We start from the raw sequence: 25,543 nt of genomic DNA on the forward strand, positions 1-25,543 counted from the left end.
TGTTTCCATTGATCATCCTTGAGATATTTCTACAACTTGATTGGAGTCCACCTGTGGTAAATTCAATTGATTGGACATGATTTGGAAAGGCACGCACCTATCTATATAAGGTCCCACAGTTGACAGTGCATGTCAGAGCAAAAACCAAGCCATGAGGTTGAAGGAATTGTCCATAGAGCTCTGAGACAGGACTGTGTCGAGGCACAGATCTGGGGAAGGGTACCAAAACATTTCTGCAGCATTGAAGGTCCCCAAGAACACAGTGGCCTCCATCATTCTTAAATGGTAGAAGTTTGGAACCACCAAACTGAGCAATCGGGGGAGAAGGGCCTTGGTCAGGGAGGTGACCAAGAACCCGATGGTCACTCTGACAGAGCTCCAGAGTTCCTCTGTGGAGTTGGGAGAACCTTCCAGAACGACAACCATCTCTGCAGCACTCCACCAATCAGGCCTTTATGGTAGAGTGGCCAGACGGAAGCCATTCCTTAGTAAAAGGCACATGACAGCCCGCTTGGAGTTTGCCAAAAGGCACCTAAAGGACTCTCAGACCATGAGAAAAAAGATTCTCTGGTCTGATGAAACCAAGATTGAACTCTTTGGCCTGAATGCCAAGCATCACGTCTGGAGGAAACCAGGCGCCGCTCATCACCTGGCCAATACCCTACGGTGAAGCATGGTTGTGGCAGCATCATGCTGTGGGGATGTTTTTCAGCGGCATGGACTGGGAGACTAGTCAGCATTGAGGGAAAGATGAATGGAGCAAAGTACAGAGAGATCCTTGATGAAAACCTGCTCCAGAGCGCTCAAGACCTCAGACTGGGGCGAAAGTTCACCTTCCAACAGGACAACGACACTAAGCACACAGCAAAGACAACGCAGTAGTGGCTTCGGGACAAGTCTCAATGTCCTTGAGTGGCCCAGCCAGAGCCCGGACTTGAACCTGATCCAACCTCTCTGGAGAGACCTGAAAACACCTGTGCAGCGACGCTCTCCACCCAACCTGACAGAGCCTGAGAGGATCTGCAGAGAAGAATGGGAGAAACTCCCCAAATACAGGTGTGCCAAGCTTTTAGCGTCATACTGAAGAAGACTCGAGGCTGTAATTGCTGCAAAAGGTGCTTCAACCAAGTACTGAGTAAAGGGTCTGAATACTTATGTAAATGTGATATTTCAGTTTTCTATTCTTTATAAATTTGCTAACATTTCTAAAAACCTGTTTTTGCTTTGTCATTATGGGGTATTGTGTGTAGATTGATGAGGGAAAAAAACAATTAAATCCTATTTCAGAATAAAGCTGTAACATAACAAAATGTGGAAAAAGTCAAGGGGTCTGAATACTTTCCAAATGCACTGTACTTGCATTATTGTGCTAAACCAATTTGACATGTACAATTTGTCTGTATAATAGGGGTTATTTATAAATTCTGCTCTGAAAGTTGAAATGTAATACTCTCTAAATACTGCATGTGTACGTCTTGAGGTAGTCTGACCCACTGGGCTCAAGCAAAATAGCACCAAACAACTTTTGTAAATGTACAACTTTGAATAGGGTAACTGTATATTATTTCATGATGCACCTTTAAACACAATAACAATGTTGCCTGTACATGAAGAAGTTACTCTCAAACTCACGCAGTCCTTTATCAAAAACATTAATTTGACATATTCCATAGATAAAAAATATATTATAAAAATAAGCATAAATATCAGGTCCACAAACAGGTTCTTTTAGATACATGTTGAAATTAGTTCAAGTTAAAAAAAATATATAAATGTACCTAATAATCAGGGATAATTTTGATGGGAATGGCCAGCCTTCCTAGAACAATGTGAAAAGAACCATCGGAACCATCTTGCTTCTGTTTCTTGTTCTTTTGGGATGATTTTTGATAATTCCTTTGAACTAGTTTGAGCAGGTCCAGAACATTGGACTGGGGCTGGGATTTCTTCTTCTGTGAGGGTCTCTTGGAACGAGTAGTTTTGACTTTACTCTTCATTGTTAACCTGGAACGCTTTGAAGAAGAGGTCGTTTTGGTGGGTGCCAACGTGGTGGTGAGAACTTTCTTGGAGTAACTTGTTTTGGCTTTTGACACTTCCTGGACTTTGTGGGACGGTGGGGCCAACTGGTATGAGTCTGGAGCAGTGGTTTCTCCATTAGGTCTAAAGTTACCATTGTTTGAGTGGGATGGTTTCTTGACAACTGTTTCTTTGATTTTAACATTGGGTTGAATCTTTGAATCAGGTGCAACTGATCTAAAGGCACTGTATATTTTATCATTGCTCCTAGCACGAGAAGCATCCTTTTCCTGTTTAGCAGCTTCATTACGTGACTTGGATGACGTTGGATTTTTTGACTCCTGTGTTGGAGGCTTAAGTTTATGGGATGGTGGTGCCAGCTGATATTTAGTGTTAGCCAGGTCTTCTTTAGCTTGCCTTGGTTTTGATTGACGTGTCTGTGTTGAGCGCTTATTAGCTGTCACATGAAGCTTATTGGCCATCGTAGTCTTTGTTTCAGGCTTTGTTGTACTACGTGGTCTAGTGCTAGGATTTGTTGTACTACGTGGTCTAGAGCTAGTCCTGGGTTTACTTAGGGTAGTATTTTGTCTTGGGCTGGACTTTGAATTTACATTACTTTTAGTGGATCTAGTTAATGGTTTAGGTTTTGTAGTTTGTCTGTTTTTGACTGTTTGGGACGTGGGCTTTGTGGTGACCGTTGTTTGAAGATTTGTAGTTTGTTTGACTGTTTTGGTGGTGGACTTACGGGCTATCATGGCTTTCTTAGCAGGGAGACGGGGCATGGGTAAGCTTTTGGGGACTGTGGCTCTAGTTTGTGACCTGGTGGTTGTGGATTGAGTCCCGACAGTGGATCTCAGTGTTGTCACGGTTGTTAATTGAGAAGTCCTGAAGGAGTGTCGAGTTGTGGTAACACCTGGCACTAAGGCTGTGGAGACTGGTGGCAGAGCCATCGCCTCCTTAGCAGACCGTGCTATTTGTCTGACGCGTTTCACCTTGTTCATCTCCTGAGCCAGGGCAGTAAACCCATCTATCACAATCTCCAGACGACCCTCCAGCCTTCTCAGACGAGTTTCCATGTCTGTGTAGCTACTCTCCAGCTTGCCCACCCTCTCCTTCTTCTCCAGGGCAGACTGTGACTGCAGCGTCTCCAGCTGGGTGCTGAGCTTGCTCTGCTGGCCCCTCATGGCCTGGATACCCTCCTTGATGTCTAGGGTGTTGCTCTCCAACATGCTGAGGCGCTGGTTGAAGCGGTTCATGTGAAGCCTCATTAGGAACTGGAAGCTGTGCTCTCTAACCTCAGGGCTGGGCGTGTTCAGTGATGGAACCCTGGGTGCAGTCCTATTCAGGTGGACTTGGACCATGTCAGCTATGGGGGTGGTTGTGGTTGGGTGAGTAGGAGTGGTAGGGTGAGCGGCTGGGCGAGTGGTAGGGCGAGTAGGGATGGTAGGGCGAGTGGGTTGGGTACGGTGGCTGGTAGTGGACAGTATGCTCCGTGTGGGGATGTTTGATGGCCACCGTGTGGGAATGTATGGCCTTTGGCTATAATCTGTGTCCTCCTCTTTTTCCTCCTCCTCCTCTGGCTGTTGGCTGTATTCAGTGTCCTCCTCCTCCTCCTCTGGCTGTTGGCTGTATTCAGTGTCCTCCTCTTTTTCCTCCTCCTCCTCTGGCTGTTGGCTGTATTCAGTGTCCTCCTCCTCTGGCTGTTGGCTGTATTCAGTGTCCTCCTCCTCCTCTGGCTGTTGGCTGTATTCAGTGTCCTCCTCCTCCTCCTCTGGCTGTTGGCTGTATTCAGTGTCCTCCTCCTCTGGCTGTTGGCTGTATTCAGTGTCCTCCTCCTCCTCCTCTGGCTGTTGGCTGTATTCAGTGTCCTCCTCCTCTGGCTGTTGGCTGTATTCAGTGTCCTCCTCCTCTGGCTGTTGGCTGTATTCAGTGTCCTCCTCTTCCTCATCTGGCTGTTGGCTGTATTCAGTGTCCTCCTCCTCCTCCTCTGGCTGCGGACCATAGTCTGTCTCCTCCTGCTCCTTGTTTGGCTGTGGGCTATAGTCTATATCCTCCTTATAATCCTCCTCGTCTGGCTGTGGGCTATAGTCTATATCCTCCTTATAATCCTCCTGCTCCTTGTCTGGCTGTGGGCTATAGTCTATATCCTCCTTATAATCCCCCTGCTCCTCGTCTGGCTGTGGGCTATAGTCTATATCCTCCTTATAATCCTCCTGCTCCTCGTCTGGCTGTGGGCTATAGTCTATATCCTCCTTATAATCCTCCTGCTCCTCGTCTGGCTGTGGGCTATAGTCTATATCCTCCTTATAATTCTCCTGCTCCTTGTCTGGCTGTGGGCTATAGTCTATATCCTCCTTATAATTCTCCTGCTCCTTGTCTGGCTGTGGGCTATAGTCTATATCCTCCTTATAATCCTCCTGCTCCTCGTCTGGCTGTGGGCTATAGTGTGTGTCCTCCTCCTCCTCCTCATCATAATCCTCCTCCCCCTCCTCCTCGTCTCCACTGCCCTCTGGCACCACATGTTTCTCCAGGCTAAAGTTGAACACTGCCTCACCACAACCTGGCGGGAGGAAATCCTCATAGTCCTCTTGCAGGTATGGGTCCACACAACTGTCTTGTGTTCTTAATGATCAAAACATTAAAATCAGACATAGGGCAGGGTCAACTTATCAAAACATACCAATGTTTGTTTAACCAGTCACCACATCGTCATCTTTGCACATTGAGTAGCAAAGATTCGTCAAACAGACATGACATTAGAAATGCCACCTCTAGATTTATGCCTCGGAGAGAGAATAATGTCAACATAGCCCAGGCATAAAGACTGACAGCATTAGCCCACAGCTTCTAAACCTTTTAACAAGCAGCTAGAGCAGAAAGCAGTAGACTCTGAGAAACTTCAGGCAAAGCACTCAAGCTAAGGCAAAGGAGAGAAAGCAAAAACCATGTGACATAAAGTTTCCTCAGGACACAACTACAAGTCCAAACACGAAAGACTTGGTTTCACCACTTGTTGGCTTTTACGACAAGAAAAGTAATATCACAACTCATTATTACATGTGTAATCCCATGGAACACCAGACACATTTTTAAAACAAAAATGCCCATTGATAAATACAATGTCCGTTTGCCAAGCGCAATAATCCAACACAGATATTGACCTCTCAAATAGCATAAAGAGCACTGCTATTGCAGAGACCGAACCCAACCCAGAGAAACCTTTACTAACTAACTGGAATGGGTGGCGTTGGTTTGAGATTTGCTTCTCCCATACCATTCCACTAACACTCACATATCAATCATGACTGGTTGGAAAGACTGGTTGAAAGAGGGATGCAATCAGACAGACATGCTACTATACCCATTTTATAAAGGAAACAAGTGGGTGCCAGACTAGTCACCTCTGCTTTCCGTGCTTTGGCAAGCCCAGTATCCCCAGACCACTGACCAGTAAACAGCTGACCTTAAGGCTGGAGGGGATAGGTGGAGATGGAAGTGGAGATGGAGGGAGTATTACCTTTCACAGCGCCGGCCAGTGAAGCCAGGGGGACAGTTATCACAAGTGGGCTGACCGTCCGCATCCTTGTAGCAAGACTGAGAATACCTGCAGGGAAGGAAGAGACTTGTATCAGTCTCATAAGCCAGTATACAACCCTACTCTGTATTATAAATAACAGGGTCATAGCTGACACAACAATGGAACTGCATGACCAGTCACTGACAGATCAAATGTCTTTGCAAAGAGCAGGTTGACCACAGAATTAAATATGATCTCTATGAGGTTGACCATCAGGTGAATAGACACATGTTTATAAGTAGATTAAGGATATTTCCAAGAGGATAAATCTGGAGCTAGAGTTCTAGAGACATTGCAGCAATTATATGACAAAGGAAATAATTCAATTTTGCCCAGATTCTTATTATATAATCATTTATAAGGTCACTAGTTTGAGACCACAAAATCAACCAAATCTGCTGAATAGAGCTGCTAATAGCATTTTATACTGTGATTGAAGAAAAATAGTACAGAGATTAAATTATTATTTTGTCATTTAGTCGTTTAAGTTCAGACTGGAGTATTTTTTCATAAAAATAAATACTCAGAGACCCTCGACCCATTCAAAAGCTACCGCAACCCAAATTTTGGACGCGACCCACCAGTTGAGAATCGCTGCTGTAGAGTACATGAGGAGGAGTGAACTCACTGGTTGCTGGGAGAAGTGCCAGGGCAGGGGCAGGGCAGACAAGACTGAGGTCCGTCCGTCACAGGGTTGCCATAGAAACCTGGCAAACAGCGCTCACACCTTGGGCCGGCCGTGTTGTGAAGGCATTGCTAAAAAAGGGAGACGCATGAGAGGCAAGAGAGAGAGTGGTGGATCCATCCATGGAACAGTGAAATCCTATTATGAGCCCATGTGTGTTCTGAATCTGTTTCCACATGTTGAGATTCGCCAAGAAACCATTAGCACATTCCATAGCAGACTTCAAAGCCAAGTGCAGCTGTAGTACTGTACTACTGACTTAAATTACAACAGGAGGGTGGTGTGACTTACCAAGCACGCGCCTGTCTCCAGGTCACAGCCGCTGGCATGGCCGTTACAGTCGCACCTCTCGCAGGTACCCAGGTAGAGCCCAGAGCCTGTACGGGTGTAGCCCACGTCACACTCCTGTATAGAAACAGATGGAAAGACATGGGAAAACAACAGGCCATGTAGTGAAAACACTGCATGTAGCACAGTTGATTGTCTTGTTGTTCCATTACAGCATGCTCTAAGATTTCCACTCTGTGTTTCTTTCCAAGATGTCTACTGTACCATAGAACAAAGTGAGCACACTGGAACTTTACAACTAGGAGAGGTAACAGAGGAGGAACTATAAGATCAGGATGTACAGTACATTGATTTTGTGGTATGTGTGCGTGTGTACTGTACCTGACATGATGGTCCCTTGTAGCCCTGGGGACAGGCACAGTACTCCATGTCCAGGGCCGGTTCGTTGCCTGTGGAATGGGGCACTGCAATGTCCATCCGGATGTTTGAGAGACTGGACAACAGACAACAACACAGGTGAGGCAACTACAACAACAACAACCCTAACAACAACAATAACAACAACAGCCACATGGGTGTTTCCAGTAGCTCATACTGAGAGCGGTTTCCTAATGATTCTTTAGAATCCCCATCATGTGGAATCATTTTGAGTGAATCTCAACAGGTCACCCGGTCGGTTTTACCTGGTCTCAGCCATGTTGCCAGCGTAGGTGGCTCTGATCATGAAGACAGTAGTATCAGCCAAGGCCATGAGGAGGTGCTCACGAGTACAGGGCTGTCCATCAACACGCCTCCACGCAGACTGGTAGGGGGGAAACACAGGGAGAGAGAAACGAGGCTCAGTGCAACACTCTGCCATGGCAAACTCAGGATTAGAGTTGGGATTATAGCCAAGATTAGGTCATGGTAATTAATGGTAATCTAATTAGGTCATTTATACAAGATTATCAATGAAGACAACATGGTATTGCATTTTGATGTTAAGATTACAAACGGTTTATAATCAGTAAAAAAAAACATGTGCGCACCTGAGCGCACGCACACAAACACACACACAGTGACCCACCTCTCTGAAGGTGACAGTGACAGTAGCGGGGACGCGGGGGCGGGGCTTAATCTGGGAGAAGTGTTCCAGGAAGATGCCATTGCCTTGGAGAACCACGTCTGGCTGTCTGTCAATCACCAGTGAGTGTTGCCGGGGCTCGTAGCGCACGGTGTAGCGCAGCTCCCCGCCGTAGGCTGTAACCTGGTAACAACATGTCAGAAAGAGACGTTCAAGATTCTACAACAACCACCCGCTTTAATGCACGGTGGAAAGGTATTTCACTCCATGAGACTCTAAGGCTAGCTAGGTCACGGATCACATGATGACATGTGCATGACCATGAACTCAAACCAGAAGTAGAGAGCTTCTCTTTGTTTAGGTATGTAAAGCCTTTATAGTTTTCACATGTTGAGAGAGCATGTGGACGGTGAAATCTAGCATGACCACATTTAAATCACACCTTGCTTCCAGAGGGAAGACTACTCAGTAAAAATAAACGTTGATGACAATTTCTCCTGTCCCTATAGTCTACTCTCAGGGTAAGAGGAGAAATACATGTAAGTGTAAAAAAGAGTCAAAGCCTCCTACCACTCATCTCTCCCCTTGTCTCTCATCTCCCCTGTCTTCCCCCTCTTCCCTCTCTCCCCTTGTCTCCACTCTCTCCCATTGTCTCCACTCTCTCCCCTTGTCTCCACTCTCTCCCCTTGTCTCCACTCTCTCCCCTCTCTACCCTTGTCTCCACTCTCTCCCCTTGTCTCCACTCTCTCCCCTTGTCTCCACTCTCTCCCCTTGTCTCCCCTTGTCTCCCCTCTCTCCCCTTGTCTCCCCTCTCTCCCCTTGTATCCACTCTCTCCCCTTGTCTCCACTCTCTCCCCTTGTCTCCACTCTCTCCCCTTGTCTCCACTCTCTCCCCTTGTCTCCCCTCTCTCCCCTTGTCTCCACTCTCTCCCCTTGTCTCCACTCTCTCCCCTTGTCTCCACTCTCTCCCCTTGTCTCCACTCTCTCCCCTTGTCTCCACTCTCTCCACTCTCTCCCCTTGTCTCCACTCTCTCCCCTTCTCTCCACTCTCTCCCCTTGTCTCCACTCTCTCCCCTTGTCTCCACTCTCTCCCCTTGTCTCCACTCTCTCCACTCTCTCCCCTTGTCTCCACTCTCTCCCCTTGTCTCCACTCTCTCCCCTTGTCTCCACTCTCTCCCCTTGTCTCCACTCTCTCCCCTTGTCTCCACTCTCTCCACTCTCTCCCCTTGTCTCCACTCTCTCCCCTTGTCTCCACTCTCTCCCCTTGTCTCCACTCTCTCCCCTTGTCTCCACTCTCTCCCCTTGTCTCCACTCTCTCCCCTCTCTCCCCTTGTCTCCACTCTCTCCCCTTGTCTCCACTCTCTCCCCTTGTCTCCACTCTCTCCCCTTGTCTCCACTCTCTCCCCTTGTCTCCACTCTCTCCACTCTCTCCCCTTGTCTCCACTTTTTCCACTCTCTCCCTTTGTCTCCACTCTCTCCCCTTGTCTCCACTCTCTCCCCTTGTCTCCACTCTCTCCCCTTGTCTCCACTCTCTCCCCTTGTCTCCACTCTCTCCCCTTGTCTCCACTCTCTCCCCTCTCTCACCTTGTCTCCTCTGAAGCTGTCTGGTAGGACCCAGTAGTAGATATCGTTGGGGATGTCAGAGAAGGAGCGGTACGCCACCTCTGAGGAGCCTCTCTGAGCGATGCCGTCTGTGATGGTTCTGGTATTGGCTCTGTTGGAGAGGGAGAAGAGCTGACCGTTCACACCGCCACGGACCTGTGGGACACAAACACACTTTAGACCCATAACACCTCTCCTCAAAGTACAAGCTAAAAGGGCACAGGTGCATTAAGACAGGCTCAATGCACTGCTGTGGTTTGGGATGTGCTTGTACATTCCTTGTATTTCCTGACCCCTAAAGTGTCTCCACTACTTCTCCCATGAACTGTAGAGCATGCTTCTTTAACTCACAGTACTAACACGCTTGATTCAGCAAATCGTGAAACACCATGATTAGCTGATTACTTGAAAGTGCGCTTGTCCTTCACACCCAGTATCTCTCCAGGACCAGCGCTGGAAACTCCTGGCTCGCAGAAGAAACCTGTTTGTCTGTTGGCTGACTGTTAGGAGTGGTATAGTATGGTTACTCCCATGCCCAGGTGTGCTAAGGCCAGTGCGTGTACATTCCTTTTATTTTCGGATCCCTAAATGTGTCCACCGTCCACTAGCTCCCATGCCCTATGAAGGTAGTGTGTGTTGGCTGGTGTGAGTAGTAGTACGGCCAGGCTACTGACCTGGTCTCGGCTCCAGGTGGAGCTGGCACACTGCTTGGTGACGCCCATACAGAAGCACTGCAGACAGCCCTCTGGGTTGTCCTCCGTCAGGTGGAAGGAGCCGCTCTTACACTCGTCACACTGCGACCCCACCACGTTGGACTGCAACACACAGAACACATCAGCCATGCACATCTGTCATGTATCCCTGGCTGTCCAACTGGTTCATCATTCACTGTCTGTAATCATAAAAGATGATTGTATAATGGCAGCAAAAGCTAAACAGGCCCAAGTTTATGACTGTCTCTATGAATAGACAATGGAGTTAAAATGTTGGTGATTGAGAGTGTAATCTTCTACTACAGCATATCAAAACTCCTACATCTAATCTAAAGCCCCATTCAAACTATAGCCATTATATAATGAAATACAGTAGGCCACGTAGTGTGTTACCTTGCAGGCGCATGGTCTGCTGTTGGAATTCACTGTTCCTCTAATATCACACTTTGAGTTTGCTGAAGGAGGGAGGGAGAGAGAGAGAGAGAGGGAGTGGAGATGACAAATGGATATGGATCAACACCTGGGGTTGCTCCACCAACTCTAACCCCTTCACAATCACTCGACATACCAGGCTGATGACGACACCTTCTTAGCAGGTATGACTGATGTTAATAATTACAAGGCTCTTAAAGGTACAGTAGGACATAAAGCATGGCATGCACTATAAAGCAGAGTCATAATGTATATGTACAAATGTCTCTGGGTAAAACCGTCCAGGTGAATAACTTTCCTAACACATTCAAGCCTAACAATGTACATTCCATCCCCCCAAAAAAACAAGAAACACTCACGGGTTGGAAAACATTTGCCATTGGGCTGCAGTGGGTTACCCTGGTACCCAGATACACACCTATGGGGAAAAAACACAAACATCTTCATCAACAGCTTTTATAACTATTCCATATACAGTAAAGCTAGCACTGCTTTAAAGACAGTGCAGAGGTAAAAGGGTGTGATGTCCCTTCCTTACTTTTCACAGCGGCGGCCGGTGTAGCCTGGCTTGCAGGCGTCACACGTGGCCTGGGAGTCATGGTCCAGGAAACAGGTGTCGGAAAACCTGGGAGTCACAAACAAACATCACAGGATCTGTACATTAATATCTACAGCTGCCAGTTAATGGGTAGCGAGAGGGGTCACAAGTTGACAACACCAGCAATGAACGAATAAGCCCAGTGTTCTTCTGGAGTGCTCAGTGAATCTACCCAACATGGACGTAAACCTGCTGTGTGAAAAAGCTCTTTCCATCTCTCTGTCTGTCTATCTCCCATGGTGTGTGTGTGTGTGTGTATGTGTCAGTGTTGGGGAAGCTACTCTGAAAATATAGCTAACCAAGCTACCAATTACTTCACACTGCAAGAAGTTATGCTACACTAAAGCTACCCTTAAGAGAATTATAGTTCACTACATCCCAAAATGATCATATGTAAATCTGAAATGTCAGACTGCAAATCACAAGATCAGATCACTTTAGGGTCATATGTTAACAGAATGTAGAAATGTGCCTATTAAACACAATAACTATGTTTCTAGTGAGAATCATGCAGGTCTGATACCGTAAATGAAAGGAAATGATTGCCTACTTTTTGCAAAAACAGTAGCGTGTAATTGCAGTAGTTAGCTACACCGCTACATGGCAAAAAAGTAATTAACTACTGAAAATACTACCTAGATTTGAATTTAGTTAAACTCCCACCAAGCTATTGCAAAATGTAGTTTAATTACTAGTTGAACTACATGTAGTTCACTACTCCCCAACACTGGTGTATATATGTGTGTGTGTATATGTCTTTGTATATATGTGTGTGTGTGACCTCATTGTGATCCTTCACCTGCGGGATGTCTCGGTGTATGGGCAGGGACATGGCTTGCAGTCATCGGGGCGACCTCGTCTGGGGTCACCGAAGTAGCCTGGTCTGCACTTGTCACACTGAGGACCTTCAGTGTTGTGCTGGCAGCTCTGATGGACGGAGAGGAACGTAGTTCAGTTACTAGCTCTATATTTGTACACTTATCCACAGGTCATTTAACAAATAAGGTGCAGCATATGACTGGTACTTTTGTAAACAGCTACTACAGTCAGTTTAACAATTCAGTCACTGACTGTGAGAACCACCAACTCAACACGTTTACTTGACATTCGCAACACTTGCAACAGATTCAATTTACAGCTAAAAGACATTGAGTTTGAATACAACTTGAAAGCTTTGTCATTCACAGCCAGGCTTTAGTATAATGATAACGTTGTGTTGAAAGGAGTCCTCACCAGACATTGTCCACTGATTGGGTCGCAGGCGCTGGCGTGTCCGTTACAGTTACATCCAGCACAGGATCCCAGGAAGTTCCCTCCAGACACACGCTCAAAGCCAGTGGAGCACTGTTCACAGGACAGTCCTGAGTAGCCAGGGGGACACCTGGGAGGAACACACACCATGGAAGCCATTACAACTGACCACAGAAACTATCCTACAATTCAAACACAATACAATGCTAATTTATTTACAATATACGAAAAGTTGCAGGCACTAAAAGGTTCTAAGCACTCCACCTTCTCTTAGGGATAATTTGTCACAAAAAACGGTACCACGGTTTAAGTCACTTCTCTATGGAGCGATGACAAACGACATCCAATCCAAATCTTAACCTCGGCTGAAGTCAGTCTATGGGATCTCACCTGCACTCCTCCACGTCCTTGGCGTTGCCATGGATGTTGTACTCCACAGTGGTGGTGTCCATGACAATGTCGCTGAGCGCCACGCTCACCATGTGGTTGTCATAGACGGTGCGGATGCTGATGCTCTCCAGGCTGGCCAGCGTCATCATCAGGTCCTCACGGGACACCTGGCGACCCGACGAGTGCTGCCAGTTCTCCTACAAGAACACACACAAACCATCTGAAGTCAGATATTGATCATGATCATACAAGGCCTAGACGGCTAGGCTACATTTAAAACAATTATCATTTACTGCACATGGAAGGCCTAGACAGCAACATGTCAGCCAGAGCATATGTAAGACATAAACAAATTATCTTAAACCACTGATCCTATACTGCAGGGATCATCAATTAGATTCAGCAGAATTTTTCTACAAATAATTTGTTGACTGCAAATTGACCGCAAGAAGCCCAAATAGATATAATATTTGACTAAAACATAATCATTTCGAACCTTGCTTACATTCGTATACGATCACATACTGTATATCTCTCTATTATGCGTGGGAATACCTTGGAACAGATTTCAAAAATTCAAATCACTTGCAGCTGATTTGCTGGTGTTTTTAGTCTTTTATGTCCAACAAAAAAAAAGTGTGTGTGGGGTGGTCTCAGAAAACTTGGGGGTCCAAATAAAATCACCCCGTGGGCTAAATTTGGCCCGTGGACCGGCAGTTGGGGAACCCTACTATACTGTACAAATAAGGACTAGAGACAGTTACATTATTTTATTCATAAAGATCTTGACAAAGAGTATATGAACCAAACTAAACTAAAAGTGGGGTGGTTGTTAGCAGATGGACCCACCTCAGAGAACTTTATCTCCTTCTGGTTGACCTCTCTGGAGGGGGTGGGGTTGCCCCTGCGGTAGACCAGTCTCTGACCGTTCCCGGTCAGGACCACGTCTGGTTTCTCCTCAGGCTCAGTCTCACCACGGGCCAGCGTGTAACGCACCTTGTACTTCAGGGACCCTCCATAGGAGCCAATCTAAATAAACAGACATACCGGCGATGTATTAACTTCATAGTTATATAAGCCAGACAAAGCTCTGACGAGGGCTGTGAGGCTGAAACATAAGCCATGAATAAGTGTGATACAAGCAGTGTGGGCTTCTTTCCTTTGAATATAACGTAAACATTTCTGACACACTTTCTGTGTGCTGACACTTTCAGATGTGCATTTCATGTATAATTAATATAGTAGTTATCTTGCTAGTGTAAGCTAATTTCAACATGATGTCAAGGTGAGTCATTGGAGAGACAAGGGTTGTGTTCTTCTGCTCAGAGGTTGCTGATGCATGCCAGATCTTACAACACCTGGATAGGTATTTTGAGTATCAGCTAACCACATCATATGGTGCCCGACGGTTGATGCATGCAACGTCTGAGCAGGGGAACACGACCAAAGTAGTGCAGAGCAGGAAGTGATGTAGTGATGATGCCGCACCTTGTTGCCCAGGAACTGGCGTGGCAGTGTCCAAAACGAGTCCAGGATGAGGAAGCGTCGTGATAGGTCGACCAGCTGGAACTCCTCCTCCTCTGGGTTGATGAGGAGCTGAGTGGAGGAGAGAGGAGGGGTGCCCGGCCGAGAGGGGTAAGTCACGTTCACTCCTGGAGTTAGGGAGGTTGCAGGGAAAATGAAATAAGAGAGAGTTTTCTCGTAACAGTTCTGACATTCATGTTTTGCATGTACAGTACCAGTCAAAAGTTTGGACACACCTACTCATTCAACGGTTTTTCTTTATTTTTACTATTTTCTACATTGTAGAATAATAGTGAAGACATCAAAACTATGAAATAACACGTAGTAACCAAAAAAGTGTTAACAAATCAAAATATATTCTATATTTGAGATTCTTCAAAGTAGCCACCCTTTGCCTTGATGACAGCTTTGCACACTCTTGGCATTCTCTCCACCACCTTCATGAGGTAGTCATCTGAAATGCATTTCAATTAACAGGTGTGCCTTCTTAAAAGTTAATTTCTTGAATTTCTTTCCTTCTTAATGCGTTTGAGCCTATCAGCAGTTGTGTTGTCACAAGGTAGGGGGGGGTATACAGAAGATAGCCCTATTTGGTAAAATACCAAGTCAATATTATGGCAAGAACAGCTCAAATAAGCAAAGAGAAACAACAGTCCATCATTACTATGTTAGTGGATAATAGATAGTGTTACTCATCAACATTTTAAATCTCTAATTAAATGTTAATGCAGGTTGTATGTGATTAGGTACACTACCGGTCAAAAGTTTTAGAATGCCTACTCATTCAAGGGTTTTTCTTTATTTTTACTATTTTCTACATTGTAGAATAATAGTGAAGACATCAAAACTATGAAATAACACATATGGAATCAAGTAGTAACCAAAAAAGTGTTAAACAAATCAAAATATATTTGAGATTCTTCAAATAGACACCCTTTGCCTTGATGACAGCTTTGCACACTCTTGGCATTCTCTCAACCAGCTTCACCTGGAATGCTTTTCCAACAGTCTTGGAGGAGTTCCCACATATGAGCGTCTGCTAAATGACTAAAATGTAAATGTATATGCTGAGCACTTGTTGGCTGACTTTCCTTCACTCTGCCGTCCGACTCATCCCAAACCATCTCAATTGGGTTGAGGTCGGGGGATTGTGGAGGCCAGGTCATCTGATACAGCACTCCATCACTCTCCTTCTTGGTAAAATAGCCCTTACACAGCCTGGAGGTGTGTTGGGTCATTGTCCTGTTGAAAAACAAATGATAGTCCCACTAAGCCCAAACCAGATGGGATGGCGTATCGCTGCAGAATGCTGTGGTAGCCACGCTGGTTAAGTGTGCCTTGAATTTTAAATAAATCACAGACAGTGTCACAAGCATAGCACCCCCTCACCATAACACCTCCTCCATGCTTTACGGTGGGAACTACACATGCGGAGATCATCCGTTCACCCACACCGCGTCTCACAAAGACAGCGGTTGGAACCAAAAATCTCAAATTTGGACTCCAGACCAAAGGACACATTTCCACCGGTCTAATGTCCATTGCTCGTTTTTCTTGGCCCAAGCAGGTCTCTTCTTCTTATTGGTGTCCTTTAGTAGTGGTTTCTTTGCAGCAATTCGACCATGAAGGCCTGATTCACACAGTCCCCTTAACAGTTGATGTTGAGATGTGTCTGTGACTTGAACTCTGTGAAGAATTTATTTGGGCTGAAATTTCTGAGGCTGGTAACTCTAATGATCTTATTCTCTGCAGCAGAGGTAACTCTGTGTCTTCCATTCGCGTGGTGGTCCTCATGAGAGCCAGTTTCATCATAGCGCTTGATGGTTTTTGCGACTGCACTTGAAGAAACTTTCAAAGTTCTTGAAATAATAATAATATGCCATTTAGCAGACGCTTTTTTGTGTATGGGTGGTCCCGGGGATCGAACCCACTACCTTAGCGTTACAAGCGCCGTGCTCTACCAGCTGAGCTACAGAGGACCACATGTTCTGTATTGACTGACCTTCATGTCTTAAAGTAATTATGGACTGTAATTTCTCTTTGCTTATTTGAGCTGTTATTGCCATAATATGGACTTGGTCTTTTCCCAAATAGGGCTATCTTCTGTATACCCCCCCCCCTAACTTGTCACAACACAACTGATTGGCTCAAACGCATTAAGAAGGAAAGAAATTCCACAAATTAACTTTTAAGAAGGCACACCTGTTCTTTGAAATGCATTCCAGGTGACTACCTCATGAAGCTGGTTGAGAGAATGTCAAGAGTGTGCAAAGCTGTCATAAAGGCAAAGGGTGGCTATTTGAAGAATCTCAAATATAAAATATATTTTGATTTGTTTAACACTTTTTTGGTTACTACATGATTCCATATGTGTTATTTCATAGTTTTGATGTCTTCACTATTATTCTACAATGTAAAAAATAGCAAAAATAAAGGAAAACCGTTGAATGAGTAGGTGTGTCCACACTTTTGACTGGTAGTGTATAAACTAATGTTTTCATGCTTTAAGACCTTCTTTATGTTCAGTAAAATCAATTACAAATGTCTTGACCTTTTCACTAAATGTTTAGTTAAGTAAAAATTACATCAACCATGACATGTATGACAGGCATAAATATTTAGTGTTGCCCATTACCTTTGAAGTCGTCCTCGTCAGTGAAGCGCAGATTGATCTGGTTTCGGTAGCGTCCGGTGTTCCCACAGTTCTTGGTGATGCCGAAGCAGAAGCAGGAGATACAACGTCCCTCCACACTGAAGTGACCTTCGGGACAGTTTCCTGGTGACGATGACAGAGAGGATGACATTAAATAGACATAGAACAGGCAAATAGGTGCAGACAGACATATAACATTTTAGGCATTTCATAAACCCACAAAGCCATTATTTTCTTATTGAAATAATGCAATAGATAGCCTTTATACAGTTGGCTCATTCTAGGGAAGAGTACCACACAATACCTGATTCCCACTATAGAGCCAACACAAACCATACCCTGCTGGCTCTGATCTTTCCTTTTCACATTGTCCTTTCCAGCATGGTCCCAGCAGCTATGATGGATGTCCTTTCCAGCATGGTCCCAGCAGCTACGATGGAACCATGCATAACCAGGACAGCTCAGTTCAGCTAGGCATGGCTTGGCCCTATAGTGTGAATCAGGCTATAGAATACATACCTGGTTTCTGTGTGAGGCTGAGTACCCCATCAGGGATACCAAACACCAGGCCCTTGGCGTTGATGGCCTCACAGGTGTACGCCCCCTGGTCCGCCTCCTTTACGTCACGGATGGTCAGGCTGCCACGCCCATTCTCACTGGTCATTGAGATCCTGAGAAGACAGATACATATACATTGCTGACATTACATTGATGCTTCAACCACATCAAATACTGAAGCCTGTGTTCGACTCTCCTCTAGCACAACAGTGATGATTCACTTTTCAAAGTTAACACTAGAGTGTCTAAAGGGCTTTTAGAGGACAAGGAATATTATGACTCTAAATCTCTTTTCTGAACTGACATATTGCTATAGGAACTGCCATACAGCCTACTCTCTGCAACTTTAGGCTTTCAGTATGGTATTTTTTAATAGTGATTGAATTAGTTAACTCTCTGTAGGAGTTTATTTTGACAGATAATATAGCACTTTACCATATAAAACAAACATCCATTCAATGGATGTACAGTAAGCTGAGTTCTCTGTTATTGGACATGATTAGCCACAAAGCAATAATTGAATAACTCAATACTTAATGACAGAAGTGTTTGAAAGATGAGTCACCTCTGAATCAAATCAAACATGACATGTCTGTAGATATATGACAGTGCTTAAACAGCAATGCACGAAATGCTGCATTTTGTGGGCTAACAAGATTGGATAGCAGACAAATCCTCAGTCATTTCAAAATCGTTATGGACTGTTTCCAATCAATTATACGCAACACTCATTTCACACAATCCCACAAATTAAACCCGGCTTTCTTTCCAAAGCTATCACTGCACAGATCAACACTCTCTTCCATAATGTCCCCTGTAGCTCAGTTGGTAGAGCATGGCGCTTGCAACGCCAGGGTTGTGGGTTCGTTTCCCACGGGGGGCCAGTATGAAAATGTATGCACTCACTAACTGTAAGTCGCTCTGGATAAGAGTGTCTGCTAAATGACTAAAATGTAAAATAATGGCATCAGAGTTTAAAGAGAAGCCACTTGTATCATGCAACTGAGGGGTTCAGAACTCCACATTAAATATTATATGATGCATATCAACTTCAATATCATCTTCTAGAGTCAAATGTTTGCCCACACACACATTTTCAAATATAACTTAACATTCCATCGATTCAGGCTGGGGTCATTCAAGATGGGGCCATTGGCCTAAATGTCTAACTAAGTTTGTGATAAGAGCTGTTATGGGGTGAACCAGACAGGGTTGGAAGGAGTTGGAGGACTGTACCAACTCACCTGCCACTGATGGGGATATGGCCCCAGTTAAGCCTCCAGGTGATGATGGGGGTGGGAACACCCACTGCCACACAGCTGAAAGTTACCGTCTCCCCCCGCTCCGCCTCAATAGATTCCTCCGGGGGACTGGTAACTGTGGGAGGAGCTTAAAGGGAAAGTTACAAGAAAACAACAACAATATGAGCATCTATAAAGCCAAGTATGCATGCACTGCGTGACGCATGATGGCACACACACATTTCAAAACAAGTCCCAACTACCCAACCACAATTTAAAAGGGCAGTGGTTTATTTGTGGACTCAATCTCTTTTGTGAGGCACAAACATGATGGAAAGTCAGAAAAAAATGAAACTCTTTGCCATGGATGGACAATTCTGCACCGTGTCTCTGTCACCACAGTGTGAATGGAGTCACTGCAGTGGTCCCACAGGGTGACTATACAGGTGAGAGGCAGGGGGGTGCACAGAGAGAGAGAGAGAGAGAGAGAGAGAGAGAGAGAGAGAGAGAGAGAGAGAGAGAGAGAGAGAGAGAGAGAGAGAGAAGGGGGGAGTGAGGTTTTGAGGGAGAGAAAGAGTGAATGAGAAAGATAGGCTGAGAGAGACAGGGAGAGAGCGAGACAGAACAAAGTAAGACAGACAGACAGAGACAGGGACAAAGTCAGAGAGACGGTATGATGGTCATGATCAGGGACTTACTGCAGCCGTACTCATCCGAGCGGTCAGGGCAGTCAGGCTCCTCATCACACTGGTAGCTAGATGGGATGCAGGTGCGGTCACTGAGGCACACAAACTGCTCTGGGGCACACGTGTCACCTGGACCTTTGGTGGCTGGAACACAAGACGAGATAGAAAATTACTTAATCTTCATTCATGTAAAAATGTATGGCCAGTTCCCCGATACAGAAACTCCCAATTGAAAGTGCTTTTTAGTCCAGGACTAGAAAAACAGTCCTTTAGTGTTCAATCAATAAACGTTGAATGTGGAACTCACGGCAGTCGGTCTCATCTGAGTTGTCCTCGCAGTCGTTGTCTCCATCACAGCGCCACAACTTGAGAGCACAGCGGCCGTTCTTACACTTGAACTCATTGGGTTCACAGGGAGAGGGAGTGCCTGGAGACAGACAGAGGGGCATGATCAGAGGAGTACTTCACTCAGACACCTTGGTCAGGTGTGTTTACATGAAGCAGATGCAAAGCTTTTGTGACTGATCATGTGTGTGTGTGTGTGCGTGTGTGGGTGTGTGTGAAAGAATGATGATGAATAGGAGAGATAGAAAAGGCCACACAGAGGGCTCTATTCTAGTCTTAGTGCGTGTTCCTGATGCTTACCACATCTGAACTCGTCGCTGCCGTCAGAGCAGTCCCTCTCTCCATCACAAAGGTAGTCTCTGGGGACACATTCCCCATTCTGACAGGTGGCCTGGTCCACTTTGCAGGGCCCCAGGGGGTCAGGGGGCCCAGGGGGGCGTGGGGGCTTCTTGATGGGGGTGGTGGTGGGAGGGGTGGGGGTCACTGGTCCAGGCCGGATCTTATCTGATAAGATCAACATCAAAAAGAGCTTATAAATACTGTTCATACAGCCATAACCAGAGTTGCCCTGAGATATGGCTGTAGACGCCATGGTGTTAGACGCCATGTCAGCCATGTCAGGGCAATATCCAGATATGATTCTCTCTTTAGGATACAACAAAGTGCAGATCCTTTGCCACTACTCCACACTCCACTCCACCACACCAATGCCATTTTCACTACTCCACACTGCACTCCACCACACCAATGCCATTTCCACTCACCACAATCCAGCTCATCACTCATGTCATTGCAATCAGGTCTGTTGTCACACAGGTATTCCAGAAGGATACACCCCCCATCCTGACACGTGTGCTCATCCTTCATGCAGGGCCGAAGGTTGGGGACCACTGAGAGAGACGGGGGAGGGGGGTGGGGGTTCAAGGGTCAGACATGCATGGCTAAAAGGCCACCACACAACACAACACTTGCTGTTAAAAAATCTGGTGAAATACAAGGGGACCTTCCACGGTGGAGGCTGGTGTCACTTTATATCGGGATTGGAGGATGGGCTCATTGTAATGGCTGGAATCACAGACACCATGTGTATGATACCGTTCCATTCATCCCATTCCAGTCATTACTATGAGCCCTCCTTCTTTCACCAGCCTCCACTGACCCTCCTGGGTCACTGCAGGTCATGCTGGGGCCTGGGGCTTGTCAAAGGTCTAACAGCTTACTGTACTGTACCGTAGGTGGGACATGGCCTTGTTCGTTAGGTAATTGAGATCCTTCTGAAGAAACTCTGAAGATTTACACACTACAGAAACTCTGAAGTGTTTTTTAGAAAAAAGCAATATCTGTAACTAAACTCATGCCATGCAAAAATCTTTGCAGTCCTCTTGGGCAGTCCAAAACCAAAACGTTGTCCGACATCTACTCTAGGTGCACACATGCATAACATTCCTGCATGAACTCTTATAGATTTCCAAAGAGCTAATCGTCGTCATCATATTCATGCTCATCATCATCCAGAAATAGCTGCATTCTGCATTTTTACACGGGCTACAGAACAGTCATATAGTTTCTACAGCAGCTCTGGCAGTCTCCGTGCAGCAGGCATGGTACCAGACCTGGGTTCAAATACTATTTGACGACTTTCAAATACTTTTAGCTTTTCCTTCAGCCTGCCTGGAGTGACAGCTGGGCGGGTTTTGCTCTTTTGCTAGTTTTCTATTGGTTCCATAGCGCCATGCATGCGCAATCAAACCCATCTAAAGTATTTTAAATGATTTCCAATAGCATTGAACCCAGGTCGGCATGGTACAGTACAAACCTGGTACAGCCATGGGGTTCACAGGGGGCAGAGCTAGAAACCAGAGAGACAAGTTAAGGACACTACCTCGGACTCACCTAGCCCTCCTTTTTCTTTCTTTCGTATTGTATTGTTTTATTGACAGAAATAGGCCGGAATGAAGGGGAGACTTATAGAGGGGAAATCAAAATAGTGAAGAAGAATGGTGAAAAGAGGGCACCACCTAGCCCTTTTTAGCTTGAAGCCTTGGGCTGGCTAGCCCAGCTTAATTGAAAGATTGTAATGAGATATGAGATCCTAAAATGGATGCCATACATTTGACAACTTCCTTATATGGATGGCGTACATTTGGCCATGTAAGCATTCTGGACAGCCCTGACAATGCGGAGTAAACATTATCCCCTGTGGTTCTTACCTTCTCCCAGGCGTCTGAACTGGAAGCCCTGGACAGAGGTGATGTAGGAGGCGATGGTTCCCTCCTTCACCACTCCGTACAACACGTTGCGGATCTGATTTTCGTTGTTGTTGTAGTCAGAGCCCACGTCAAGCTCTACAAACACATCCACCCCATTCTGCCTGGGCATCTTCCTAAACAGACCAGGACAGAACAGAGGGGGTTGTTAGAGAGGGACGTGATGACAATAACGATTTGGGGTGGCAGGTAGCCTAGCGGTTAAGTGTTGGGCCAGTAATTGAAAGGTTGCTGGTTCGAATCCCCAAGCCGACTAGGTGAAAAATCAGTCGATGTGCCCTTGAGCAAGGCACTTAACCCTAATTGCTCCTGTAAGTCGCTCTGGATAAGAGCGTCTGTTAAATGACAAAAATTTCAATTGAATGGTACAGTGCTCAGGTTTTAATGAATGTGGGCCGGGGCATATCAAGATTTTCTCATGATAAGAACGTTGATTAGTTACACGCAGCTTGTAGACTGTGTTTGCTGAACCAACCAGAGGAGAGTCTAAGATGAAGCCTCAGCATTAGCTCTGGGAACCAACATAAGTCTTCAGATCTCAAACAAGGCTACTCATCACGCGATCATGGTTCTCCGAACCACCTTTGTTACACCCAGGCTTAAGTAAGTAAAGTAAGTAACAGCAGCTGGAGGTGAACAGTGATCTTACTTGATGAGGACCACATTTACAGTCTGGATGCCTGAGATCTTGTTGTACTCTGACTCCAACTGTGGAAGAGAGAGAAAAATACAAACGAGCAAAGAGATGCATTTCTGTCAACATGTTTTAACAAGTTTAACAACTTTCCTAACAAGTGTTCTTACATACGTTGATGTACAGTAGTATATTGTACAGTCAAGTATATTTACTAAAATGATCTACAGTATTTGACCTTCTGACAGACATGACTTGGCAGTGGAATGCAAGGTGTGAGAATCCTGCCCTGGCCTGTGTAGGCTACGGCCCCTATGGGGAGGGAGGGATAGGCATACTGTGTAGAGTATCTATTTGGCTCTGGGATAGGTCTACTGTGCACTATATCTAGAATAGGCCTACCGTGTACAGTACACAGTATACAGTATATGGTTCTAGAATAGGCCTACCGTGTACAGTACACAGTATACAGTATATGGTTCTAGAATAGGCCTACCGTGTACAGTACACAGTATACAGTATATGGTTCTAGAATAGGCCTACCGTGTACAGTACACAGTATACAGTATATGGTTCTAGAATAGGCCTACCGTGTACAGTACACAGTATACAGTATATGGTTCTAGAATAGGCCTACCGTGTACAGTACACAGTATACAGTATATGGTTCTAGAATAGGCCTACCGTGTCCACCACTGCATCAGAAATCTCCTGGAAAGCCAGTGAGTAGATGTCCTCCATGTCAGGCCTGTACACAATGGAGTCTGTGAAGTTCACCAGAGCTCTGTAGTACGCTGGAACAGAGAGAGACAACTGTTCGTTTAACCACAGGATGACATACAGGAACCACAGCGTGGACATTTACACTATTTTTCAGCAACATAATGTACACAAGGCCAAATTTGCATGGGTTTTTCCTTTGGTGGTGTTGCCTTGTTCAAAAGGAATTGAGATTAATTTAGAGTTATGCTTGGCTACTGTTTGGGAACAATTTCCCTCAGGCAGGCCTTGGATCAATGTTTGGAGAAAGAAACTCGAGAAACATTGGAGAAACATAACTGTGGCTAAATTCAGAGCCATGTACAAATGATGGGGTATATTTCCATATCTCAATTGTGGTCTGTACTAAAACTAACAACTGTACCAAGAGGCACGGCAGGCATAATCATGCACACTTATGCCCACACACACACTCACACACACACATACCCACACAAACACACTTTCTGTCTATAACACAAATGTGCACGTCAGACACACACTTACGTCAACACTTGTCATACAAATACACATTAATCCATACGTTTGGACAATCACACACAAGTACAATTACACTGTCAGCCAAGGTGGGTCACTCACTACCTTGCGAGCTACACTTTTACTCACAGTGAAAAGGTGACATCACAGTTTGAGTTAGATACTGAAATAGAGGGGAGCCCCCAGCCCATCCCAGCCCAGCTACAGCCCTAACCCAGGCTGCAGTGAAAAAAGCTCCAGCCAGTGATTCTGGAGGTGGGCCTCAATGTTCCCTTCCCATCCATGAAGTCAAACACATCAGAGAGGCTGGGGCAGGGGCTCTACTGCCTATGGAGAACAGAGGCTAGCTAAGCTATCCTGACCTGGCGCTATGCATTAAGTAGTTCATAGTCAAGTAGGTCATACCGGTCATACAATAGATACTGTACTATCCATAGTGGTGTTCTATGGTCGATTTAAGCTACTTAAAAATATCACTTTCTGTAGACATACTGTAGGCTACTGTCCCTGCTTTTCTACTTGGTCTCCTAGCAACTAAAGAAACAACAACTAATGGTTCGTCTTATTATTACATGGTCTATTATAGGGTCCATTTTATTGCATATCTATTTCCTTTCCAAGATGCACATCTTCTCCTATACCACTCACAAATACACCTCCTTTAAATAGCCCAGGCCGGCTCTCCCTCAGGGATCCTCACACCCCTGCCAACCTTGTTGAGCTGGCCTGGGTCTGCCAGCTTCAGTTCAGCTTGGTCTCTGCCTGGCCTGGTCCGGGTTGGGGGAAGGAAGTCAATATTTGTATTCTTTCTTACGGTCAGTTGCTACTTGCCATGGCTGTACTGACGAGTCATGTTTTATGTGGGTATACCCTGGACTGGGGCCTCAAGTCAACCAAACACATGCACACTTCTTCCCTCGTGTCTTTCTATTTATTTTCTTTCCCTCTCCCTTCCTCTCTGCGGTTGCAGTAATTACATATTGCTAGACGACGTGTTGCTGTGTTGCTGTTGACAATGACAGCGTGCATTCATCATGCTTTAGGAACCCTGGTGTTTAATTAAAAGTTGGAATAAGAGTGCCTCGCACATACGCACACACAAGCATGCACACACACACACACACACACGCATGCACACAGGCTGTCCCATACATCCATTGTGTTGAGGCCCTGAGGGGTCGGATAGTGATTGTGCCAGTGACAGGACATGCTGGCCGGCAGCAGTGTTATTATGGTTGGTGGTGAGAAGCTGCCATTCAAAACAGATCTTAGTTTCCTCAAATTACAACAGAACACTGGCACAAGCTGGCCTGGTTCCTCCATGACACCTTCCACTTCTTGTTGCAGAGTGAACTGCAAAGATTTGTATAAAAACCCACACAGTGAGCAGACTATGTAGTGTAGAACTGTAGACGTCAGTTGTATAGCCTGGCATGGACATGGTTGACTGTTCCATACAGTCAGGCGGGCCTAAAATATATATTGTACGGTTTGAAAACAGTACCAGAAGACAAGCAACATCAAAAGGCTGATCAAAGGGCCTCATTTGACCACTGATAATCTAATCACTGCACTTGGCACTCGCCCTGCAGCGAACGGACACACACACACCCAGTAACAGACATTAGCCCTGTCTCCTCTGAGCTCGCCGCTCTGACGACACGTCACGGCCTGGTGAGCACACTCAGTGCCCATGAGTCTTTCATTACAGCCTTGGGCTGTGCCCTTAACGCTAACGAGGGCTCCCTGGCCTGCTCTCTCTC

General features: G+C 45.6%; 1 protein-coding gene across 1 annotated transcript in view; it reads right to left on the minus strand.

Annotated features, from left to right (window-relative positions):
• LOC311150167 (basement membrane-specific heparan sulfate proteoglycan core protein-like) overlaps nt 1–25,543 on the minus strand; it is a gene marked incomplete at its 5' end in the record, with an annotated part of 158,638 nt that overhangs the window by 56,482 nt on the left and 76,613 nt on the right. Inside the window, 27 exons of the mRNA XM_084187486.1 lie at nt 5,534–5,620; nt 6,222–6,349; nt 6,570–6,683; nt 6,948–7,059; nt 7,250–7,368; nt 7,633–7,812; nt 9,214–9,387; nt 9,906–10,046; nt 10,338–10,399; nt 10,736–10,794; nt 10,915–11,001; nt 11,774–11,901; nt 12,208–12,355; nt 12,616–12,812; nt 13,465–13,644; nt 14,104–14,267; nt 16,775–16,915; nt 17,312–17,463; nt 18,595–18,739; nt 19,290–19,421; nt 19,585–19,704; nt 19,923–20,126; nt 20,387–20,512; nt 21,439–21,471; nt 21,833–22,005; nt 22,539–22,597; nt 23,208–23,317. Coding sequence (XP_084043612.1) covers nt 5,534–5,620; nt 6,222–6,349; nt 6,570–6,683; nt 6,948–7,059; nt 7,250–7,368; nt 7,633–7,812; nt 9,214–9,387; nt 9,906–10,046; nt 10,338–10,399; nt 10,736–10,794; nt 10,915–11,001; nt 11,774–11,901; nt 12,208–12,355; nt 12,616–12,812; nt 13,465–13,644; nt 14,104–14,267; nt 16,775–16,915; nt 17,312–17,463; nt 18,595–18,739; nt 19,290–19,421; nt 19,585–19,704; nt 19,923–20,126; nt 20,387–20,512; nt 21,439–21,471; nt 21,833–22,005; nt 22,539–22,597; nt 23,208–23,317 — 3,475 coding nt within the window. The remainder of the gene's footprint in view (nt 1–5,533; nt 5,621–6,221; nt 6,350–6,569; nt 6,684–6,947; nt 7,060–7,249; nt 7,369–7,632; nt 7,813–9,213; nt 9,388–9,905; nt 10,047–10,337; nt 10,400–10,735; nt 10,795–10,914; nt 11,002–11,773; nt 11,902–12,207; nt 12,356–12,615; nt 12,813–13,464; nt 13,645–14,103; nt 14,268–16,774; nt 16,916–17,311; nt 17,464–18,594; nt 18,740–19,289; nt 19,422–19,584; nt 19,705–19,922; nt 20,127–20,386; nt 20,513–21,438; nt 21,472–21,832; nt 22,006–22,538; nt 22,598–23,207; nt 23,318–25,543) is intronic.

Source organism: Coregonus lavaretus, assembly GCF_964263955.1.
Source record: "Coregonus lavaretus genome assembly, chromosome: 22".
Lineage (NCBI taxonomy): Eukaryota > Metazoa > Chordata > Actinopteri > Salmoniformes > Salmonidae > Coregonus > Coregonus lavaretus.